This window comes from Myodes glareolus, chromosome 3 (genome assembly GCF_982192425.1).
Source record: "Myodes glareolus chromosome 3, mMyoGla1.1, whole genome shotgun sequence".
In the NCBI taxonomy this organism is placed as follows: domain Eukaryota; kingdom Metazoa; phylum Chordata; class Mammalia; order Rodentia; family Cricetidae; genus Myodes; species Myodes glareolus.
This window is the reverse complement of record NC_142028.1, coordinates 48,769,945-48,796,321: the sequence shown is the minus strand read 5'-3', so window position 1 is coordinate 48,796,321 and position 26,377 is coordinate 48,769,945. Positions and strand designations below refer to the sequence as shown.

Here is a 26,377-nt window from a genome sequence, read left to right as displayed (position 1 = left end):
ACCTCCGTGACTTTGAACAGGTGCCACACAACACTAACCTTAGTAACACCAGGACACTGTGGTGACATTGGGGTGGACCTTTCCTGGAGATCTTATTGGCCATTTGGAGTGGGACATGTGCTTTGGCTAAATTGGCTACATTTTCATTACTGCATATCCACAAGCTACCTATATCCGACTAAAATTGCCTCCACAAAAAAGAGAGCGTAAATGTCCAGGACAGTCATTGATCCTCATGTTGATATAGATTCAACAGGAATATCATGAGGAATTCCTAATGAGTTAAAAGTAGGAATCAAATAGAATTTGAGTCAGTGCTACTCTAACAGTCTACCATAACTGGAAATGTACATTGTATGAACTATATACTTACACATATACACACAATTAGTATTACACAAAATGTATAGATGTATACTGGGGCATAGATGTGTGTGTGTACAGAGATATAGATGATAGATCAAGGTATGTATGTATACTGTGTATAAAAATATATTACAACCAGCAAAGGTTTGTAAATTATATCAAGGATGCTATCTAGGGTGAAGCAAATCAACTAGATACCATTAGCAGAATTGCATGGGAAAGCCAGCTAGTCCTAGACATGATTTTTGCAGTAAAATGAGGAATCTGTGTAATGGCAGGCGGTCAGTGTTGTACTTGTGTTCCTAATAATGTGGCTCCTTGTTCATAAAGTTCCATAAGGGGCTATCTCCATTTCCCAGTGCACTAGCTGGAAATTCAGGCATATGATTCAAAACACAGTTTGAAAAAAAAAATAAAGGAAAAGGGTAATGACCTCAGACATGACCTCCCTTGCTTAAGTCTAAAATCACAAACTTAGCTATGTGATTCCATGCATACGAGAGACAACACACAGACTCACTGAAAAAGCCCCTACACTATGCTAAAATGTTCCGGTGAGTACCTCAGGTACAGGAAAGTTGGGCACTGTGAATTAAATTTGAATAGAATAAAGAATGTGTATTATAAAAGGGGAGGAATTATGGGAAATGTAACAAAATGGAGACTTTCCTACTAAAGAGTTAAGTAAGACAAAGAAAAATGTCATCTTAAAAGAAATATTTAAAGCCATTATTTGCTAAATATCTCTTCTAAGTCAGCATTTTTCTGAAGCAAAAATATACGTTCAAATTGTATTTTCCCTGGCAGCTGTGCCTTTCTGAATCAGCCAACTGCAGCATGACAAGAAGCAGAGGTCTGACCCATCACAGTTGGGCACAGGACCCTGTGGATTAAGGTTAAAAACACACAAGACATTTTCTACCGGGTGTGCTTGCTTGCTTGGCTTTGTAAAGCTGCGCACCCTCCTATAGAAGCAAAAGATTTTGTCAAAATACTTTGAATGGTGTGGTCATTTCTTTGCGATCCAAGTTCCATTCCTAACAAGACTGGTCCTTTCTCACCTCCGTGAGCATAAGAAAATTATCCAAATTCCCTGAACTTTATTCTTTCACATGTAAAAGAGACAGAGTTTCCAAGTTTCCAACAGATTTTCTTAGGCAAGTGCATACAAAGCTGATGCGCACAGGAATTCCTGCCCAGGGTCGATGCCATTGCCAACAGAGGAAGTGGCTTCCATCACAGCCACATAACCCTCTGCTCCTGCTTGCTCTACAATGCCTGCTCTCTTCCATGTTCCTGGTCATCTCCTCTCTTGTTAAACCCACTGATTTGAACATACGGATTCAACATGTGTGCCTTTCCTGAGAATTTATCCAAAGAAGTATGAAACACATGCTAGACTTGGCTTGTGAAGAACAAATCTGATAGCAAACCACATAAGTGAGTTTAATTCTTCTGATAAACATGGTTTGTCAACTATGAAGGAACTAACTCAATAACTTAATAGAGAAAATGTTTCTAAACTTAAGTTAGAAGACATAGATTTAATTTTATCATTGACTATATCAAAGGGTATTTGTGCTTGTTTTCTCTTTCCCTCACCCCTTCTGTGTGTGTGTGTGTGTGTGTGTGCATGCACACATGTCTGAATGTGTGTGTGTGTATGCGTGTGTGAATATATGGCATGACGTGTGGTATATGTGTGCACATATGTGATTGCACACACACACACACACACACATACACACACCACACCACACACATATATATATGGAAACCAGAGAAGAACCCTGGTTGGCCACTAAAAAATAAGAAATAAGAATAAGAGAACAGTCTCTCATCTCTCACTGGCCTGAACTTGCCAAGTGGGGTAAATTAGGTAGTCTGGGAACCATGGGGAGCCAAGTGACTCTACCTCCCCAGCACCAGGATAACAAGGCACTCCACCATGCTCAGGGTTTTATAAGGGTTGGGGGATCTAACTCAGAGCCTCTTTCTTGCAAGGCAAGCACTTCACTAGCTGCACTCTCTTACTAGCCATATATGTTTTTATTACCTATGGAGTGCAGATTTTAGAGGGAAAAATGGCAGCATCATAACTGATGATGTAGAGTGCTTGGGACCTAAGTATGCCTAATATCTTCATTTAAAAACTATGTTTTTATGTTTAGCTAATAAATAATAAAGGCTCAATGGTTGTGTGAAAATCTATAAAAATAAATAAAAATATTGAGAATCACTTCCTCGTGCCTATTTAATAGCTTAAAAGATTTAAGAGATCATAAAATATTTGGGGCAATACTTTATTTTAGTAAGTGTCTACAATCTAAAAGCCATCATTCCTAAGTTTCAAGTAAAGAACCAAAAATGGAAAGATTGTTCTATTATGTATAAATGTTTCAGGCTTCCTTTACCTTGGTTTTTCATCATATGGACACAATTGCTAGATTACTTTACTATGCACAAAAGTAAAAATGACTTTCTTTAAAAATGTCTCTGTTACAGCAAATGTGCCTGGGCACTTCCACACCAAACTCTTCAGAGCTAAGATGTTCTTGAGCTATTTTGAAGAATGTTAATTTTCACAAAACATAATTATTTCTCACCTTCAAAACACTAAATCTCTATCATTCAATGCAACACATCCCCTGGTGATAGAAAATATCTCAATGTCTTATTAAATATTGATATTTCTTTTCACTTGCTGAAAGTTATATGTAAAGTTATATGAAAAACTCAAAAGAGGTTTTTTTTTTCAACTCTGAGATGTGTATGTTAGCTCTGGGTTGGGAATTCCGAATGCTATTTTACTCTGAGAAACAAGAGTGTGTACCCAGGATTGTCAGGCAAAATATTTATATTTGGGATTGATTTGTAGGCATGTCTCATATTTTCATCTGCATAGAAACAAACTTGGGGCTTGAAAAATGGCTTAGTGGATAGTGATACTGGCTGCTCTGGCAGAGGTCTTACATTCGGTTCCAAGCACCTACACCAGGCAGCTCACAACTGACTGTAACTCTAGTTACAGGGAAGCTGACACTATTGCAGCTTCTGTCAGCACTTCATGCACATGCTTTGCACAAACTCACACCAGCATACACATGTATACATACAAATAAAACACATAAAATATCATTAAGAGAAAATAGTCTAGAAAACTGAAGACATGACAGCTCATTTACATGGCCAAGTAAATCTGTAAACCAGACTCATGTTATTTGCTTGAAATTTCAATCTCATTTTTCAGACCAGAACAATCCAATAAATTGGCAAGCATGTCCAAATTTTACAATTTGGGCAACATATTCCTAAGAATAGTTACAAATGAGGGTAAAACCAAAAAAATTCTAAATTTTCTTTAAACGTTATTAAATTGCTTTTGCGAAGTTTTAAACTCCGTTGTGTGGTTCTTGAGTGTGAACTTCAAGTCTCAAGGAGTTTCAGTGCCTGAAGATTGGACTCAGCTTGAAAGTAAATACAGGGGTTACATTACACATTAAGGTCACAAACTTGAGAAGTGTTTAGAATGTGATAAGGTTTTTCCATTTTGTAAATTGATTATTCTATGTAATACTTTCAGATTTCGTCTTTGATCAAGAAATTTTAAAATTAAAAAAAAAACAACACTCAAGTATCAGAGTGCAATCTTGCTGAAGTCCAGGCATAATTTCAAGCTTCCCAAAAGTGAATTTACACACCTAAACTCTATATTGGAAGCCTCTGCCCTAGGACTTGGAACTAATGCAGACAGAGCCACGGTTCGTGGAGCTGCACAGAGCAGAATTCTAATCATATAACATTTACCTTGTGCTTCAGAAGCAGACTAACCTTGTTTCTTTAGCTTGTGGTAAATGTCATAGGATTAAGCACGCCTGCATAATCATGTTGTGACACTCTAGAATGATCTTACAAGTTTATCGCCAGCCTTTGGTGTTCAAATGCTTCTTCGACAAGGATTGGGGCTTGTTTTGTATGATCCGTAAGTGTGTCACAATTTACAATTCCTTGCATCAGGAGCTGACTGATTCTCAGTGAAGGAACACACCTGAACCTGACTTTCCGCACCAATCTGGACCTGAACAAATACTAGAAATGATTATTTGAGAGATAAAACTAGGGATCCTAGATTTTTGGCCTATAAGAGAAAGTGTACATTTGACTCATACACTTTTTGTAAATCTTTTAGGTCCTCAGTATAACAGGAAAACTGCTAAGAAATTAAAGGGAGAGAGATAATCTGGAAATAAAGTAGTAGAGCTGAAGGTAGATTGCCATCTGAAGACAACTATTTAAGGCAGCAACATAGTTGGGGGCAGTGGTCTCTGTTTATACTATGAGGCATACGTTAGCATTTCAAAATGGGTAGTAACTATTTCTAAATGATAAACACTCTAAATGTTATTTTCAATAAGATAAAACAACAATAGGTAAAAATATATGTGTAATTGCCTTCCAAAATACTGAACAAGTTAAAGGGAGGGAGGAAAGAAGACAAAGAATGATGTGTTATGTGTATGTGTGTGTGTGTTCGACTCAAATTCCTTTACTATACTAAGCAGAAAACCCTATCTTTTTAAGATTTAATGCTACTGCTTAAGCAATATGGTGACCATTCTGTTCTTAAAATTCTAAGATCTGGTATCATATTACTGTTGACAAAGTATTCACAGAAGATTCAACCTATCAACCTATGCAGGTTCCATGTAGTCTCCGCTGGGTGTGGACCATGCCAAAAGGCAAACAACAAGCAGAGAATAAACGAGTGTTTTCAAATACTTATGATTTATTTGCCAACCTGTTATGATCTGACGACTTCTTACACAGCACCACACAAGTATGGTCTAACAGCAGTGGATACACACACAGACATAGTTTGCTGTCACTGTGATCTAAGGCAATGAAGAAAGCTGCCATCTGAACTTGTTAAACAGTTAGGGAGCTTCATCCCTTGGAATTGAAACTAACAGACCTAAATAATAAAGTACATAGTATTGAGTAGTTAAAAAAATGATCACAAGAGGATTGCATGAAGAAACTGTCTTTGAGATGCCAGCTTTACCATTCAAAATTTGGTGATTGAACCCCAAGCATAAACAAGAAGTTGGAGAAAAATAAATTTTACATCTTTGCCACAGGACAAAACAAAGCAAAAAGAATCAAATTATACCAGAATCTTTGGGGGTTTGGAGTTGTGTTTGGGAAATAAGCCCATGCTAAGTGTTCGTTAAGGCAATAGGCGATCCTTTATTTGGGCTTTGACGGAAAATTTAGTAATGTAATCACAGAAGCAATCTGTGGTTTCAGAAGCAGCTTTCAAGTTAATAAGCAAATGCATTTGTGGTTGCTGCAATGTTTGTTATTGTGTTTACTGAAGTGATGAGAATAATTGCAGCCTTTGAAAGAATGAATGTATGAATTTACATATTCAATACTTTTTCCAAAAATAACTATTTAAGCTCCATCAATAATTGAAATGAGTTAACTTGAGATACTATGTTTAAAATAATCATTGTAAAAATGTATTTCATGATGCAGACTGCCAGTTTTCATTCACTAATACATCTTAAATATTAATACACACACACATACACGCACAACAAATATACTACAGATTGGTGGTACAATCAACTAAAACCACTCTTCTGTTTAAAATGGTTATAACCTGGCTCAAATCCATCATTGATTGCCTTAATACTATTCAATGAGTTATACAATGTGCCTAGAAGATTTGCATTCCCCACATAAATTTGAAATTTTCTGGTAAGAGTTTCCATATTATCCTCTGAAGATGCTATGTATCATGTTATTCTTACATGGGAAATAACATCCTATGTCCAATCATTCAGTGGTTAAGCATGCAAAAGTGAACCAGTTAATATAATTTAATTTTGATCAATGATTCATATCTCCCTATTCATTCTACCTAAAAACACAACAAAAACCAAAAACATGTGATTTATTGGATTACGTGATATCTTTAATGTCTGAAAGCTATTCTTTGTCTTCCTATTGAATGTCGTCTGTTCACAATACTGGTGTTTATTTCACATTTTTCTGATATGACCAGGACAATTGATGACATTAACAGGAAAGATGAACTCTTTTGTGAGAGGTGATATTGTGGGGAAGCTACAAGGAAGTTTAGATTCCTTGAAGCAATCTTGGATACCTCAAGATAAACTTTCTTCAAATGAAACCAACAAGGAGGACTTAATCTAAACTATAACATCTAGAAAAGTATAAATTACCACATTGTAGCTGTAGTTTTACAATAAAATTTTTGAATTCTGAAACATGATCTCCTTCCCAATTCCCTTCTTTTCTTCTTGTCAATTTCATTATGGATCTTTTTCAAGACACTAAGTAAGTAAGCTCTTACTGTTTGCTAGCAAGCTACAGTGAGCATCGTTATCCTAGGAGAATGACACTTATTAGGACAATCACAGTTCATTGTGTAATATAGCAATGTTAAGGTGTCATGGCCAGGCACATGGCAGTAAGAAGCTGAGAAATGAGGATAGCAGGAAGGCTTGGTGGCAGGATGGTGGTATAGTGTTGTTTTAAATACCTTGTATTCGGTACCTACTTCTGTCAGCCTCAGAAACTATAGAGAGTTTTTTTTTTTAATGTTTTGCAACTATTTCAGTGAATTTTTCACTGCTCTTAGTGACTAAGTGTAATTGTGCGGACCAGAGCTCTGAAATGGGAGAAATTACAGTGACAAACATTGCTGAGCCTAAGAGTCCAGGTTTAGAAAACTGGCAGAAGTGATGATATGTACTTAAGGGTCATGATAATTTAGAGAAAAATAGCTCTTATTTGCTTTGGGTATAAACAAAGGAAATAGTGTCAACAGTTCTATATAGTAATAGGAATTATGCAAGAATATAATGCACAAACTAACACTTAAAATGTGCGTTATCATGTGATTTAGTATATAATAAATAGTAAATAGCATATAAACAACATATGTGATACATGTTATATTATGTCCATATTTATAATTTCTAAAAAATAACTGTAAAAACATAGATTGTATATCATCCACGTATACCATAGACATACAGCCAAATGTAATGTTATAAAGAAGATAATGTTTAGCATTCTTTGTGGATGTGTTTGTGTGTGTGTGTGCGTGTGTGTGTGAAGAGACAAGAAATAAACTTTCTTTTTATCAATTTTTGAATGAATGATGTACAAAAATTATTGTATTACTTTATTTTCCATTTTTTATACTAACCACAAATAGTTAACTAACAATAATTTAAATACATGCAAAATTTGGGCTCTTCCCTTGAAATCCTGCTTAAAGTAAACCAGAAAAGTTTTCATTTATGTGAAAAGTTTATCTTAGCTCTTATACTTTCAAGATTCCCCATACTGTACTTCATTAAAATATCTTACCTATTTGAAAGAGCTCTGAGAATGATATTCTGTTTGCTCTCTTGGGAGCAAAATGAAATATATGAATATAAAAAAATGTAAATTGATATGCTGTAAAGCCCAGAGTAGGTGTGGATCAGTGGCACAAAATGGGATATTCTAGAAATATACGTATGACATCCATAATCTCCAGTATTGCAAAAAATAGTCACATGTGCCTAGCAAGTATTAGAAATGTGGTTTATGTGACCGATAAAGTGAATATTTAAATTAATGTTTTGATCTCAAATAGAATATTTCTATGGTGTGGGAAGTCCTTCTGCCTATGTGTTGCTTGTATTGGTTAATGAATAAAGAAACTGCCTTGGCCTGATAGGGCAGAATTTAGGTAGGTGGGGAGGACTGGACTAAATCCTAGGAGGAAAAAGGGCAGAGTAAGGGGACGCCATGGATCTGCCGACGGAGATAGATGTGCTAGAAATTTGCTGGTAGGCCACAACCTCATGGTGATATGCAGATTAATAGAAATGGATTATATTAAGATGTAAAAGTTAGCCAATAAGAAGCTAGAGATAATGGGTCAAGTGGTGATTTAATTAATATAGTTTCTGTGGGATTATTTTAGGTCTAAGCTAGCCAGGCGGCTGGGAAGAATAAGTGGGCCCTCCCCTGCAACATTTCTATCTTTCTAAGAGTTAATAATACATAGAATGCCTGGGACCACATTCAGCCTCAGGATTTTTTTTCAGCCTTTAGTATATCTAAAACGCAGAGCTGATAATTAAACTGGAAAGATGTGGACAATAATTAAAGACCAAATCTTTCTGGTATGCTCATAGCTAAATGTATGAATTCATAATCAAAGGATCAAATGCACATAATTAAAGAATCTATGAATCCTTTGGGTAGTCCTATTTCATTTGACTTTGTTACTTGCTTGATCTGTATGTGTGTGTATGTGTGTATGTGGTGTTTGTGGTATGTATGTGGTGTTTGTATGGTGTGTGTGTGTGTGTCTAGTATGTCTACTACTGTTTAGCCTATAACTAACTGTGGTTAAGTACAGAGTTGTCTCAATGGATATGACAGTAATCCTTCCAAATGAACACCTTCATCCAATATTAGAAATTTGGAGTCCAATGAAGGAACAAGAGAAAAATTCTTTACATTGAACATTAAGTATTAATACTTCCTTAAGGTAACCTCTTACAGGACTGTTAGCAATTACAGTCAGACTGAATACTAATTAACCTTTAAATGTGAGCTTTAGGGTACAGGCAGGGAAAGGTAAGGGAACGGATAAAATTCTCAATTAGACCTTTAAAGAAGTAACTTCTCCTGAGAATTTCTGAACTTTTGGATTACTAATATGACCAATTAAGAATTATCTTTAACCAAGGGGGAAATAATAGGGACAGGATCACTCATGGGGCAAATTTGCTCTGCCCCCCAGGACAGTCTCTTTGTGCTTTGAAAGGACAAATTCTCATAATATTCTTAGACTTTGTTCTGAATGTTCAGGAACATGACTGGGTCAATTTCAATGAGTGACTTCATGAGTTCATTATTTCCCTCCTTGGCTCAGAATCTGGCTTACTATTCATGCACCTATGTATTTATAATTATATGATAAATAATAATATTTTAGTGCTTTACTAAAATCCTCATTTTTGTTATGCTGCTTCTAAAGAATTTCTAAAGAATATGGAAAGTAAGAATGACTTTCTTGTAAATCATTTTAAGAATGATAAGGTTTTTTTGAGACAGGATTTTTCTGTGTACTCTTTGCCATCCTAGACTAGCTATACAGACAAGGCTGGTCTCTAGTTCACAGAGATATGCCTGTCTTTGCCTCCCAGGTGCTAGGATTCAAGGGAAGCATACTGCCTCTCAGAATGAAGAGATTCCCTTGTATTTCTCACCTTCAGTTCACAGTAATTATAAAATATTAGCACAAGTAAAATTCCATATTATTAGAAATCCTCAGTTCAGAAAATCTTTAAAGCTATGATAAAAATGTCTGCTCCATTTGGCTAGCAACCAAGGATTTTGAAACAATATGTAGCACATTAAATTTCATTTATCAAATACCATATCAACAAATCAATGAAAGCCATGTATTTCCTCTTTTCAGATATAGATTTTGCTTGCACTGAAACATGACAAATGCTAGATTGGTATTCCAGAGAATACAACAAAATAGAAGGGTCACTATCAAATGCATCAATGACAAACGTTCGTCCACAAAATTTTATACATACATCTAATATATTTACAGTCAGACTCCACAGCATTGCTTGGAATACCTAGTGCTCAAGATATAATTACTTCAAAAGATTTATAGGTTTCCAAACTCAAGACATCTGGCTATTTGATAACATTCTACAAACATAATTAATCTTCTCATTTAGAAATACATTCCTCTCTGACAATATCTTGTGTCATGACAATTTTTTCACTGAATACATTTATTACCAAATAATTCATACGATAAATATGAGAATACAACTCTCCATCCACGACAGAAAAAATAACAAACTTACTTATAACTCATATGGATTCATCATATTTAAAGCCCTGCATATAAAAGTGTTCTTCTATTATAGGCAGAAATAGACTTAGTAAGGTGTCAGAAATGCTTAGATAAGTGTGAAGAGCTGTACTTCCAAGATGAAATTTCCATCAAATGCTCTTTTTATTTTCCATCAAAGAAGTAATATTTCCAGATGCTGAATGCACTAACACATGTACTAATACTCATCTAACCAGCTCATAAAATCAGTTTTTGTTTTCTTAGTATTGTTCTTAATTCTGTAAGAAGAAAAAGCAGAGTAAAAAGTTCCCTGCATCCACAACTCTAATTCAGACCAGTCAACAGAGGAGGTTAATGCATATTTTCTTGAAAGTACACAGCAGATGTTCTGTAAGTAGACTGTTAATACATTCAAAGAATGACCTTGATTATTTTCAGGTGTATAAATCTAAAAGTCTTTTTCTAAGGCAAGCCTGACCCACTTTAACAAGGATTGTTGGCTTCTATTATTTATACAACTTCAGAGAACAATAGAGGCTCAATAAGATCTAAATAATGACTCTGGACCTATATGCTTTTATTAATGTAGCAGGAAGGGACCTCCTTCTGCAAAGAACAGGAATTGTGTAAATAGCTTTGATGCAGGTATTAGCAAGCACTTGAGGTTCATGCTGCTGTGAAGGTGCCTGGAACACGCTGCCCCAGCCACTTCTATGAAAGCAGCATATGCTAATTATAAATAATTCATCTCTTCATTAAATTGGGTTCTCTAAGTACCCCTGACGAAAAATTGTTAATCTTGTGTTATTTAATCAGGTAAATACTCATCCCATCATATAATCCTGATCATTTTCCAAAATGTTGACATTTTTATCTTAAGATGAAAATCCAGCTTTTTCTTCTTCACTTATACTTTTTTCCTGACAGTTGAAGGTTTCATGGAACAGATTTTACGTAATTTTGAAAGTAAAGATTTTAATGATTTTGTTTAAAAATATGATGAATGGAAAAATATTATCTTCAAATTAATTTAAATTACTTATGTAAAATATATTTCATTCCACATTTACTGAGCTTATGAACACATACCCAGTATAAGCAAAGAAAGGGGACAAGAGTGTATTAAAAAATGATTCAAACACCACTTGATTTAAAGACAATAGTGAATGATTTCTTGATACCTTCATAACTTAATTTGCAATCTAAAAACAACATAAATTAAACTACACCATAAATTAGTGAAAAGACAAAGCACTAAGAAATCCTATGTTTTTTTCCTTTAGTTCAGATGTATTGCGTTAAAGATTCAAATGTTCATTAAATCAGCTCTATTGAACACACCACAGGTCTACAGCACTATATATCTATCACACCTTACAGATAGCAGAATATACTGAAGCCTCTTTTTCCTTTACATAGTCAACTTTTCCACATTACCTGTAATGAGGTGAAGGGTTGCCTCTTGCTTCACAATTTAAAGTTATTTTTTTATCCTCTGAACCAACAGGGAAAACGCTGTTGCTGGGCTCTTTGATAAACACGGGGCCTTGTAAAAGGAGCTCACCTGTTTGGACAGCAGAGTAAATAATAATGAACGAAAGGTGTTATAAAGGGTACAGTCTAGAGTTGAAGATAAAAGAGAGCAACTATCATTTGTTCTTAACTGTTCCTACTGCGTACCAAGCTATGTGAGCATTGCTAAGTTAAAGACCACCTGTCAAATCCAACAATCAACAGTGAGTGAACCCCCTGAGTAGCAGGAAACCACAAGAAGCACCACAACTTGAAAATATTCACATCAGTCTGTAACTGAAGTTCTAGTGCTTACTTTCTACAACCATGACCATAAACTATACATATATGTTCTTTGGAGAATAAATTAATTTCAGGAAATCCTTTCTAATATAAATCTTTATGCAAAACTGAAACTTAAATGGAAACCCATACTTTCTCATGACGTTTAAAAAACGTGCACAGTTCAAGGCTGTTGATGTTATTTTTACCGTCAATGAAAAAATAACTACTGTTCACTGGGATTTTCATTTTCTTCATACTAAATGACACAAAAGCATGAACAAATGATCAAGTGTCTTTTATAAAGTTATCCTAATTTAAAATCAGAATATTTTAATGGCAATTGTCACATCACACATTTAAAAACAAAACTCTTTCTAATTGGACTAGGTGTTGGAAAAGGAGAGAGAATGCTATCACAAAATGGTTATGTAATTGAAATTGTGTAACCACAATTTTTAAAAACACTTATAAAAACAAATTCACAGATACAAAATGGAAAAGGAACTCTTACTCCTCTGATTTGGAATGTTCTGCCAAACTGAAGAGGAGTTTCTACTGAAGAAGAGAAGGCAAAATGAATCAAATGGCAAAGAGAGTCCATGAAATGTGAGACAAAGAATATGTTATTGAATAGTTTCAAAAGCCTCTGTAAAGAAGAATGTAGGCGCGGTTTCGACATTCCGGTCTGAAACATGGCGGCGTGGTCGCTGTGGACGGTGCAGCGGCTGCAGAGCCTCCTGGCCTCTGGGCTTGTGTCAGAGAGCAGCTAAGATACCAGAGAGCTGTTGCTGATTGTGAAAACATAAGGAGACGAATCCAGAGATGTGTGGAAGACGCCAAGATATTTGGAATCCAGAGCTTCTGTAAGGACTTGGTGGAGGTGGCAGACATTTTGGAGAAGATTGCCTAGTGCTTTTCAGAAGGAACCAAACCTGAGGACCACAAGCTTACTCTGAAAAAAGTCTTTCAAGGACTGTCCCTTTTAGAAGCAAAGCTGAAGAGCGTGTTTGCCAAACATGGCCTAGAGAAAATGACACCGATTGGTGACAAATATGACCCTCATGAACATGAACTCATATGTCACATGCCAGCAGGTGTTGGGGTACAGCCTGGCACTGTGGCATTAGTACGGCAAGATGGCTACAAACTCCATGGCCACACCATTAGACATGCCCAAGTGGAAGTGGCAGTGGAGTCTCAGAGAAGGCTATGAACAAGCCCCCAGGAACTAAAACTCTCGCAGGTTCTGGCACCTGTGTCTCTATTTATTAAGCTGGTTTGTATTATACATGAGGTCCTTCGTGTGCTCCACTTTGGATTTAGTCATATTGGCTTTATCTCTACAGTATCTTATTGGTTTATGTGGCCTGTTTGGTCTCATCAGAAATCCTGCCACTGGGCATTTGAACAATGTGACAAGTGTCCTATGGCCTTTTTCAAATGTTTACAAAAACATTAAGTTGGTACTCTGATGACTGAATCCAAAATCCCTTAATTGTGTTTTCAACTAATTTCTGGAATTAGTGCAGCATCGTGTGTCTTATATTTTATGGGAAAGGGAGATGGTAGGGATTGGTGTGACTTTTAGGTACATAGATTGATAAAGCTTTACCCTTGTATAAATTTAGATCATTTGGGTTGACATATAGAGAAAGTTTTCAAGACTTTTTTATTTCATTTTTTATGTAGTCATCTTTTTTTACTTGTAATCCCTGCTAGGGGTCACCCATTGTTCCATAGCTGCCCCTTTCTCATCCCTTTTGGAAGGGCTAAAGGGTCGGTTGGGCCAGTCTTCCTTTTTTCTTGTTTATAAGGTGTGCTCTTTTACTAAACTGATCTCAAGTCTATGAACAGGTAAGCTCTGGCTGCCTTGACAACACAACCCACTCCCAGGGAGACCAAAAGCCTCCATAAATCTCAAGTTGGAGAGTCCATCATGGGAGGCCAAGCATAGTAGCGGACTGTTCAAAATTAAAAATAAAGTATTAGGGTGGATAGGTTTTTTTTTTTTTGCAATACGTAATTTACACAAAAGTAATGCTGCTGTCTCATCTCACTTGCATGCATTCTGATGAACTGGACCATCTTCCTTTCTGGATTAGGGTGGGGTGCTTCTCTGGAGAGGACAAGGGACTTCCTGTAGCAACAACAAAAATGCGAAGTCTTCAGCCACATTGCAAAACTTTGGGGATGCTTAACCCGAATCAGCTGCTGTCACCTTCACCATTCCAGTTTTTAAATCCTGAATCTAAAGCACCAAAAATTTTAGATATATATATATATATAATTGAGAAAAAGAAAAAAAAAGAATGTACATGTTTATATACTTCAAATAGTAATAACACAATAAAAATATTTACCACAACAATTTAAATCATAAACTTACAATGTGAAAACTACAATAATCATTGAGATGAAGAGCTATAGAGGTGGATGCTTTGCATTGGTATAGATCTTGGTTTATTGATACAAATTTAAGGTCAATTGTGTTATATGTCTATTTGTGCACCTCATTAAAAATGTAATGTATAATTAAGAAATAAAGGTTAATAGGTAGTCATCTATAATATTCAAGCTTGTAGTCACGTTAGTTAGGTTTTCTAGATATATAAAGAGATATTTCAGTTAGATTAGTATTCTTCAAATCTTTCAGAGACATTCAGGATACAGCATTTAAAAATTTTAGGAAGTTAGGACTTTTCATGACAATGAGACACATTTGCTCTTGGCAACATCAATCTACTTCAACAGGATGATGGGAATTGAAGAGGCTCCTTATGGTGTTGGTTAGCCATTTGGGCAAAAACTGTACTTGACTGAACTGCTTGATGCTATGCTGTATGAACTGGACATGCAGGATCAAAAGAGAAATGATTCCTGAACTTGATTAAATGTAAGATGATATTTCAGGGTTCCTGCTTCATGAAAGAGTCTGCAAGACATTCTGCAGGACACAGAACAAAGTGACTGAAAACTGCTAATATAGGCGGACTGTCTTTGAATTTTCCTGCTTTATAGAAAAGTCTGCCAGGTTCAATGGGCCTGTAGGCTGAAGTGGATGCCCTAACCATAGGGAAGAACTTTGGGTGACTCTCCAGACAACAAGGTGTCTCTGTTAATTTTAGAGTTTTGGAAGTTGCTTACAATGCACTTTCTATTTACTTTGGTAATATTATATCCTTCTGGAGTCTTTGATGGAGTTGGAGAATAGTTATATTTTCCCTTAATTATGATAAACGATAAAGTAGATATAAATATTATAAGTGTAATTCTTGTTTGATACCTGTCTTGTTATATGTAATTTTACCACATTAAAGTTAAAACCTTCCTTTTTGTTGAAACAGTAAAAGGAAAATGGTGTGTGAAGTCCTTTTGTATATGTGTTGCTTTTATTGGTTAATGAATAAAGAAACTGCTTTGAGCATATAGCAGGGCAAAACAAAGTTAGTCAGGGAAAACTAAACTGAATGCTGGGAGAAAGAAGGTGGAGTTAAGGAGATACCATGCAGCCACCACCTGGGACAGTCAAGTCAGAACTTTGCTCGTAAGTCACAGCCACATGGTGATATACAGATTAATAGAAATGTCTTCAATTAAGATGTAAGAGCTAGCCAGTAACCACCTATAGCTAATAGACTAAGCAGTGATTTAATTAACACAGTTTCTGTGTTATTATATCAGAAGTCCAGGAAACAAACTAGTGGCCTCCTACTACATAAATAATATAGTTTCTGAGTGATTATTTCATGGTCTGGGCAGCTGAGAATGAACAAGCAGCCACCTACAACAATGAAGGACACATCAGTAACTAAGTTTCAGAGCACATCCTACAAATCCAGATGTGGTTTTTAATCATTAAGCTGTTCTGCATGTGAGTAGCGCAATTCTATTCAGTGAATAGAAGAAGAAGAAAAAGTTAGGCCTAAGCATGGTTAAATGACATAGGTCTCCTCACCCAACACTTCAGAATGTCAGTGTCAGGTATAGGAGAAATCACTGCAAAGCTCATGTTAAGACACATCTTTGCCCTTTTTTGAAGCATTTGGTGTTGGCCTAATTCTAGGAATGGCCCCAGGCATCTGTGAGATGATGCATGCCTCCTACAAAGCCCAACATTGTACAACAATTGCTCAGCCATATTTTCACAAGTGAATTATCAAAAGCCAAAGGATTTGGTAACAGTTTTAAAACCAAAAGGCAAGGCTTTTTCTGGCATTATTGCCTTTGCTGTAGATTTTTTCTGTTGCTAATTCCTTCTTTGGTACATATTTGGGAATTAATTCCCACAGTTCAGAACTATTTGCCCCTAGCTATGTGTGAAAACGGTTTCTTACTGTCAGGCTTCTGTTCCTCACTTCGAAGAAAACACAGAGATCTGCCTTCCTACAGTTTTCTTTATCAGCAGGCATTGGTCAGTGTATAGAGTCCAGGAAAGGACATTCCATTTCAGTTATTCACAGATCTACAAGGACATAGAATTACTACCTGCCCAAGCTGCTGCTCTTTTTTATCCCACTTAAAAGAATCTTGTGCCCACTTTCACCTCAGGGTACTGATGATTTTAACTCAGGAAATTTACAGCTTGTGTTTTACTCTCAAGGACAGCAAAAGAGATAATTAAATGCTACTGGAAAAAGACTTTCTTCCTTCTGGCGCTACAGCCACACAAATGTCCTCCGACCAGAATGACTCATAATAGTATATACCAGAACTGATAATTTAGAGGCCTGGTTCTACCCCTTGTCTCTACCACTTAGAGGTGTACTCCAGACGTGTAGACCCACAGTTTCTGGCTTATGTGCTAACTGATCAAGAGTAGTGGCTGATCCCTGAGAGTTTATGTAGGTTGCTTGGTTACCTGATTCTATGCACTCTGGAACAGAATAAAAGTGCAAAGCTGAAAAGAAACATTTTAGCTCTTTTATCTACCACCTAAAAATGTATAGCATGATAACCTACCACTCTAGAATCGCCTAATGATTTAATTCCATTAAGGAGTCCACTGGACATGCCCTAGTCCCTCCCACCTTTGAGTTGACAATAAGAGTGTTCTCGTGAGTGTGTGTGTGTGTGTGTGTGTGTGTGTGTGTGTGTGTGTGTGTGTGTGAAAATCCTATCTGATTTTTATGAGGTAAAAGAATTTCAGTTCTGGAACCTGTTAGGGCTGGGAAATTGCTGGTTTTAAGGGTATATATTACTGGGAATGTTTGTAACAAAACAAAAAGGAGAAGAATAAAGAAACATGGACAGATGGATCACGTGAGTAGATTTTTTAGGCCTTAGATTTCTAGTCCCCTTTTTAGCTTACTGTGGTGTCTTTAGTTTGATCCTGGGAGGTATCCCTAGAAGGTGGACTTTTAGGGACCCCATTACATGACATACATAATCAATGGGATTTTGTTTGAGGTGGCATACTAGTTAGTTTTTTGTTTCTGTGATAAAATAACTGTGACCAGGACAACTAAAGAAATAAATGTTTACTTTGGCTCATGGTTTTTGAAAGATAAGAGTCCATCATGATAGGGAGGCATGGCAACAAGCTGTAGGCATGTTGGCCAGGTTAGGAAGTTGAGTGAGATCACATTCTTAAACATAAACACAAATCATAGATAGTGAACTGGTTATAGCAAATTCTACCTCCAGTGATATATTTCTAGGAAGAACACACCTTTTAAACTTCTCCCAACATTGCTAACTACTGAGGACAAAATGTTCAAAGATCTGAGCCTACAGGAGACATTCTTATTTAAACCACAAGTATGAATGACTATACTGGATCTGTAAGTCAAGCTAGCAAATATCTTTGTTGGAGACTGGCCACAGTAGGAAGATAAACCACATCATTATGGGTTAAAGATTTGAGTCTCATGACATTAAACTGATCTGGAGACTGAACTCAGCCATTGATGAAATCATTGGTCAGACTTGCATAATGGGGTCTCAAAGTCTCCTGTATTATTATATCTAAGTTTTTCTGGTTGGTAACACTATGATTTATTTCAATAAAATGATAGTTACTAAAGTCCACTAATGGAGATGATATTCTGGAAGATTCTAATGCTAAACATTTATTGTATTCAAGATGTGTTATTCTGCTGGCATACACAAAGTATAATGCACAGGCATGATACCAACCAGAAAAATTATCGTAGCATAAGACATGTAGTCATTACCCATACACTACAGACAGTGTCCACTTTGAAACTGCCCATATTTTCAAGTTTACTGTGGTATGGAAGCAGCAGGTATTCAGGATAAATCACAATTGAAATTGTGGATTGTGATCATTTATGAAGATGAACTTCAGCATCAAGCCTTACTGTGAGGTACAAGTATGCTCCCAAGATTAAATAATTTGTACTCCATCTTGTTCCTATGCCACGATGTGCAATGAGTGATGCATTGGGACATTTTCAACTTGCATTGGGTTTACCAGTGCATCACTCAGTATAGGTCAACATATTCCTATGTGCTTGTTAGTAATCTAGTCAGTGACATATTGTAGCTCCTAGAACTTAGCACACCTTCAACATCAGTCTGTTATATGTATGTATTTGGAAAATCCCATTTTAAAAATGGGTAGTTGATTTTAAGCTCCAGTATTACCTAACCACCTTGGATATGGATTGGCTTTAAACCAGTGAGGCATGAAGAGGTTAGGTCACCCAGGGATGGCAATACAGATTCTCAGTGAGAGACTTGGTGCCTCATACCAACCTTCATGGCTTTGCTTTGAGTCTCTTTCCCAGACACCACTCTGTCTTAAATATGGTCAGGCAAAAATTAGCCTTTAGTCTGCCTTTTCAACTTTAGTGTTTTATGGTGACATGGTAAACTTGTAGAACACAACATTTATGCCTGAACTGTAAAGATCCCAAAGGCATTTAAGACAACCAGTAGCAATGTGGAAGCTTTCAGTTCTTTAAAATTAGAAATTAATAAGCAAATGAGACAGACTAGTCCATGTTTCATGCTCAGACAAAAGATAAAAGTTACTCAGTTTTGGTGCACTGCAACAAAATAGGTGTTGAGAAAAGCTGGGATATGGTTTTTTATGTCTCACCAGCAACATAAACTAAAAAGAAGAAAATACTGGCCTTTGTTAACCATCCAAGAATTATGCAACTCTTCTTGAAAGTAAGTTTTGATCCTCAAAAGAATATATCTTTTACCCACATGGATACACATAACAGTCTAAAGGAACCTGATGTGAAACAGAAGGTAGCCTCTTGCCTGATTAAACATACTCAATGTAAAATTTAGATTGATGTTGAACTTGCTTTTTGGTGACAGTGACTTTTTTTTAAAATATGCAAGCTTGGTTGCAAGGCCTCATTTTATCTTTACAACTTAAAGGGTATATAACATCGTTAAAAAGACAAAGAAGTCTAAAAATTCAGTCCTAAGGTGTTCTGTTTCTCTGCCCTGGACCCCAAACAGTCATAGGCAACTAGAAATAATGCCTTTGAATGTAAATACACACTTTATGGACTACTAAAGTAATGCCATGTAAAAGATTAAACTATACCTGATCAATTCTAATGATCACACATTATACAATTTTTATGAAGACTGACAAAATAAACAGGCAAGGGGTTTTATGCTCCTACAATGCCTTCATGAAAAGAGAGTTGATGTTACCTTTAAATCCCTAGGGAAAAGGAGAGAATATTACACTTCTGTCCTGCTGTACTATATCATTTCTACACGTAATTAAAAAAAAAAAGATAGTGGAGCACTTTGAAATGAAGACAAAAATTCCCAAGAGGAATCAGGGAGGCAATACTACTAAAAACAGAATTCAAATGAAATGCAACAAGATTGGAGTATATCTTTATCTTTCTAGACTCCAGAACTCCACTGAATGAATATTGGCCATAGTTTAAGAGAATAGAAGAATATATTGTCAATTAGATGAGAACTATTCTAGGACACATTACTCTACAGAAGAAGAAAAAAATAAAGATAAAGATAGTGTTTAGCTGTAAGGCACTCTCTTTTTGAATACAAGTAGTGTACAGCTAGAAAATAAAGGAAAAACCAAAATACACTCCTTTATATTATCTCAAAGTTATAGGAGGCTAAGCTAGCCAATCTTATATAATTCATGTCTATGATAGATATTTCAATGTAAGACTATCCATGATGGAGAAGGTCCTGCATTCAACTGGCCTATGGCATCTGTTATATACAAATTCTAATGGTATAAGCCTAAGAGCAACATGTTATCAGGAATGCCTTCTTCTGAGAGGCCATGAGGGAAGGAGCTATTCTGTATGTCTTACTTGGCATTGCATTGGTCATCTTTTTTTCATGACTTTTTTATGCCTTTTAATTTAATGCTTACTACTTATTTAATACTTGTTAAATGACTTAGGAGCATTATACTATTAAGATCCACAAAATAATAGTTAAAAACTCATTTTTATATTATGTTGTCTTAGTCAGTAAACTAATCATTTTTTGCCCCTTATCAATATTCATTGTAACATAATTTATAGTTGAAGGTGAAGTGATATGTATCTCACTTTAAAGAAAATCGAATAGATGTTGAGAAATGTAAAGAGTGTATTCACCAAAGCTAGTAAATAAAATTCTATGATTCTTTGAGGTGACTCATAGCTCTCACCCATGCCAAGAAAGTGTACCATTTGGCATTAAGTACTGGTCAAGACTATGGTCAGGATTCATACCCAGGTCTTACTGAACTAAGAAATGGTAAAATTAGGGTGTGGTGTATATTTATTCATTGAATACCTTTATCAAATGATTATCCACAGGAATCACCAATGACCCATCAGAATTCTCTTATCTTTTCTCTAGGTATGTCTCTCTTGGTCCAAACATCCCCCTTTTTACCAGGATATTATTTGTAATGACTGGATCACAACCTTACAACATGATCATAATGATTCATATATAGAATGGTGCCATTTGCCAAGAAGGCCCCATTAGTAGGTACTTACAGTGATCATTTCATATACATTGCAGCTTAAGGGACAGCAAGCTCCAGTGAACGGCAGGTAATAGGCAAAATTAGATCACATTTTTGAAAAAAGAAAGAAGTTGAAGAGTTGATGTGGGATGTCCTCTTATACATGTGTTACTTTTATTGGCTTATTAATAGCTGTTTTGGACAATGGTTTAGTAGAGTAAAGCCAGGTAGGAAATCTGAACAGAGAGATATATACAGAGAGTAGGCAGAGTCAAAGAGATGACTTGTAGCTACCAAAGGAGACAGATGCCAGAACCTTACCAGTAGGCCACAACCTCATGAAGATACACAGATTAATAGAAATAGGTTAATTTAAGATACAAAAGCTGGCTAAGGATACCCTGGAGCTATTGGTCAAACAGTGCTGTAATTAATAATGTTTTGTATGATTATTCAGGTCTGGGAGGCAGGAAAATGAACAAACAATCTCTGTTTACAAGATGGTGCCCACTGTTGGGGTATGAATCCACATAAGTCTTTTAAAAAGTGTAAGAGAAAAAGAGGACTTGTAGGAAAACAAAAAATGGGAGCCAAGCACAGTTTCTTGACAGTTGCATTTTTTTTTTTCAGATAGGCTCTGTTTGCTGGCCACAAGCAAAGGAACAGCTTCTTGAAGAGAAGGTTTCCTGATTCAGCATGCTGGTGGCACAATGGGCTCTGTCTTTTTCTGGAAGGGGGTGTAATGTGATTTGTTGGCAGTGTGCTGCAAGTTACTTAATGGCAACATTGGCCAACTGCTTCCCAGAGTTGAAGTGATGAGTGTGGCTCCTATGCAGTAGTCCCAGAGCTGGCAGTGAACTACCTCCACCATGTTAAAAGGCCAAGAGAAGTGGAGCCAGGATCCAGGACTGCTGCAACCACACTGCTTACCATTTAAAATTCCCCATGCCAGAAAAGGATTTCAGATACATAATAGGACAGATTCAGACACAAAAGGCCTCTAAATGAGACACCGTGTGTTTTTAAGAAATGCACATAGGCTTGGGAGAGAGAGGAAAAAAGAGTATAAACAATTATAAAAAGAAGCAAATAGTTAAAAAAATAAAAAACCCAAAGAGACAGAGAAGTAATATAAAGAGTACAGACAGACATAGATTAGAGAAGAAAAGAGTAATAAAAAAAAACATGTAAAGATGGAAAATACAGAGTCTGGATTATGTACACAATTTTGTTTTCTTTGAATTTTTTGACTGTGGAAATTTTGGAGGCTGCTAAGCTAAACCAACATATTTATTTTAGAGATATCTTGACTTCAAAATTGAGTCTACGGATATGTTACTTTAGAAAAGAGGTTCTGCTTTTGTTTCCAAGAAAGATGAGAACCTGTAGATTCCTTCTAGTCTAATGTAGTTTCATGGAACAAGATCTTCAAAAAGTTTGCATGAACCTTAAAAATACTTCACCCAACAAACAGCAGGAAGCAGTTTGGAGAGGACATGGCCCAAATACCCAAAATGACTGTTTATAAATGTTTATTTTCATCTAAAGGAGGTTGATTATAAGTTTTTAATGGGAACAGTCAATCTCTAATTAAATTAAATTAAATTCTAATTAATTAAATTAAGGGACATATAATATAGAGATGAATACTTTGCATTGGTATCAATCTTTGTCTATTGATATAAATTGAAGGTCAATTCTGTTATATGTATATTTCTACACTTGTTTAAAGTATTATGTTTATATAGCTCATTTAAAAATGTAATGTGCAATTGAAAGTTACAGATTAATGAGAAGTCATTAATAATAGTCAAACTTTTAGCCATGATAGTTAGGTTTTCTAGATATACAGAGATATGTTTCAGTTAGATAGATAATCTTCAACACTTAAAAGACCTACAGAATATGGCATTTAAAATGTCTTAAGAATTTAGACTTTTCTCAAAAGTGATACATGTCTGCTTCAGGCAGCAGCAACGACTTCGGAGAAGTTGACAGACATTGAAGAAACGCGTTTTGGGATTTGCCTTCAATATGACAAGACTTGTGTAAGATTCTGATCTTGCCTGAATTGCTTGATTGGTATGATGTATGAACTAGACATGCATGACCCACAAAAAATTACTGCTGAACTTGTCAAAATAAGGTCAGATGGTCCTTCAGGTTCATGCTTCATGAAATAGTCTGACAGATATTCTGAAGGATACAGAATAAAGTGACTGACAAAACAGTCTTTCATATTTCCTGATTTGTGGAAAATTTGCCAGATACTATGGGTCTGTAGGCTAAAGATGGATGCCCCAATGGTACAAAAGAACTTTGTGTAACTGTCCAGACAACAAACTATCTCTGTCAATTTTAGAGATTTAGAACTTGCTTAAAATGCACTTCCCATTTATTTAAGTAAGATTGTGTCTTTCTGGGGTCTTTGATGGAGTTGAAGAATAGTTATAATCATAGTTTTCCTTAGTTATGATAAAAGATAAAGTAGATATAATACTGTAACTGTAATTCTTATCTGATACCTGTTTTCTTATATGTAATTTTATTATGTTAAAGGTAAAACCTTCCTTTTTATTTAGTCAGAAAAGGGGAGATGATGTGGGATCTCTGTATGCTATGAATATGTTTTATTACCACTGGTTGTTAAAAAAGGTGCTCTGACCAATGTCTTAGTAGAGTAAATCCAAGCAGGAAATCTGAATAGAGATAGAGAGACAGAGATTAGGTGCAGTCAAAGAGACATCATGTAGATGCAGAATGAGACAGATGCCAGAATATTACCAGCAGAAACACAGATTAATAGAAATAGTTTGAATTAATATATAAGAGCTTGCTAAGAATACACCTATACTATTGTTCAGTGTTGAAATTAATAAAGGTTCTGCATGATTATTTGGGTGTGGACGGAAGGGAAATGAACAAGCAGTCTCTGTTTACAGGGACTGGTATTTGCTGTTGTTGTTTTTAAGTTGAAGAAATCCTGACCTGTGTACTCTTTATGTTTTACAAAGAATCTGTCAAATCAGAAGTGAGTGATGAGGACTGGCAGTGTCTTTTAGACACTATTAAGGAGATATACATATATGTGTACATTTAGGAGCATACATACTTACATATATATATATACATATTATGCATTATATATGAACACATAAATTTAATATGTATATTGTAACCAATACACTCGAAGATAAGGAAATGGCACAGCAATGAAGCATGTTTAAGATGATAAAGAAAAGAAAATGCTTTGTAGGATTTACTTATGTGTCTTATTTAATATATCTAAAAATGTTAGAAAGCAATTAGATTAATGGAAACGTGCTGTAGTGGGGCATATGATGTGTAAAACAGTTTGCAAACCTGGCAACAATATAAAGTAGCAACTCTTTAAGCTGCTAAATTAAATGTCTAGTATCTCACTCTTTATGTCCTTCTCTGTCCATCAACAGGAAGACACAAAACACATAAGAATGACATTCTACATTCAGGAAATGGGAATTGAAAGGGACTGGTAAAGATTCAAAAACACAAGAAATAAATGTTCAAATAAAAATAAGCTTTTCTTTACACATGACCCATTTTTTTTAAATCAAGAATTGCTTTAATCCTTTAATCAAGGTTTTCTGGAGTAAACAAAATGATGCCAATCCACCAAAAACCTTGTATTCATAACCATTTACAATGAGGATACATACATGAATGTTGGTAGTCTGCTCTAGGAAAATGATGAACTCCTCATCTATTTCTCTAGAGTGATATTCAATCTGAACAATAGTGATATAGAGTTAAAGAACATGAATGATTTCTGAGAATGCCTATCGTAGCATTATTTTAACTCAATAGCTATTTCTGACTGTGGGAAGAATCTTTACAATTGAAAGAAGGGATGTTAATCAACGTAGAGTTGTATTGTCAGATATAAATAATGAACTTTGTGAGACAGAAACAGATTGAGAAGAAATAGGTGAAACTTTTGTAAACTTAAATGTTTTGATAGTAGTCTGTGACTTTATTAAATTCATGCCATTGTATTATAAATGTGACCTTCAGTCTTTCTGATCCCCCTAACCCCCTTCTATAATTCCTTGAACACAATGATCCCTTTATTGCTAGATGGTTTAGCATCAATTTCAACAACAACAACAAAAAAATGTTATTGTGAAGTGTATAACGTGTATGATACACCAGGAGTACACAATCTATGTATTAGAAAGGAAACAAAACATTAATTTTCACTCGCTATTATAGCAGACTTCATAGAGTATCTTTGAAATGTTCATTACAAGAGTTTCATGTCATGTGGGAAAAGTTCAATAATCGGCTCCTCTTGAAACATATCTTTAACGTCTTGCTGTCAAAATTTTAATGGAGATGATTACATCTACGGTTTTTATTCTTTTTCGACAAGTTTAGGTCAAAGCTTTGGGGACTTACACACTATTCCCTTAATGTATTTTAGAAATAATGTTTTCTATCAAACACTAGCTCATGGCCATTGTTGCTATGAAAACATAATTATACAGAAAAGAATTCCTATTATAAATTGCTGGTGATAGAGGAATGATTAAGAGGACATTCTCTCTGGTGGTTACATTTTGCTGTATTTTTTCAACTATAAGCTATACTTCAAAGGAGTATCATCTTAAGCCAAAGGAAGCCAGTGTTTGTTTGTAACGGTCTAATTATCTGAGTGTTTAAAATATCAACTCTCGCCTGCTTGTATTAGGAGTATACACATGGAAGACAGAGGAGTATGTCTGATGTCTTTCTCTGTCACTCTCTCCCCGCTTTCAGACAGGGTCTCTCGGTTAACCTCACTGTCTTCCTGCCTGCCCCCACCCCCAGCATTGAGGGTACAGATGCATACATGCACAGCCACACCTGGATTATAACTTAGTTTTCTAAAAGTGCTCCCTCAGATCCTCGTATGCACACAGGGAGTATTCTTACCCACAAACCCATTTCCCTACACACTTAGATTAAAATTACTTTACCTCATCTCACATGTTTTCATCAACAGATATTTGTGCTCATATTTTTTCTATTCCTGGGGAGGATTAAACTGTGTTCTGTATTGGATAGGATGAAGATATGAGGAAAAATGACATGAAAGGCAGACTTTCCAAAATTGTGTCTGCAACTAGTGAGAAGGGAGTTTCTCAAAATACATAGACTCCCCTGCTTCAAAGCTTCTAAGTGATGCACTTATATACAATACTCATTTATATGCAGGAAAAGGCATAGCTCATAAAATATTTTTCCTGAAATAAAACAAGTCCTTAAATCATTCTGGGCAGTGATTTTTTTTCTTTTTATTCAATCCAACTAAATTCTATTTCACCCAATCTGTTTCATTC

The 26,377-nt window shown here is 35.6% G+C and overlaps 1 protein-coding gene and 1 pseudogene across 1 annotated transcript in view; one reads left to right on the top strand and one right to left on the bottom strand.

Annotated features, from left to right (window-relative positions):
• Cntn3 (contactin 3) overlaps positions 1-26,377 on the bottom strand; it is a 372,688-nt gene that overhangs the window by 242,953 nt on the left and 103,358 nt on the right. The window contains exon 3 of the mRNA XM_085686800.2: positions 11,723-11,849. Within this exon, the coding sequence (XP_085542926.2) occupies positions 11,723-11,849 (127 nt within the window). The remainder of the gene's footprint in view (positions 1-11,722; positions 11,850-26,377) is intronic.
• Positions 12,775-13,295, top strand: LOC148122652 (grpE protein homolog 2, mitochondrial pseudogene; annotated as a pseudogene).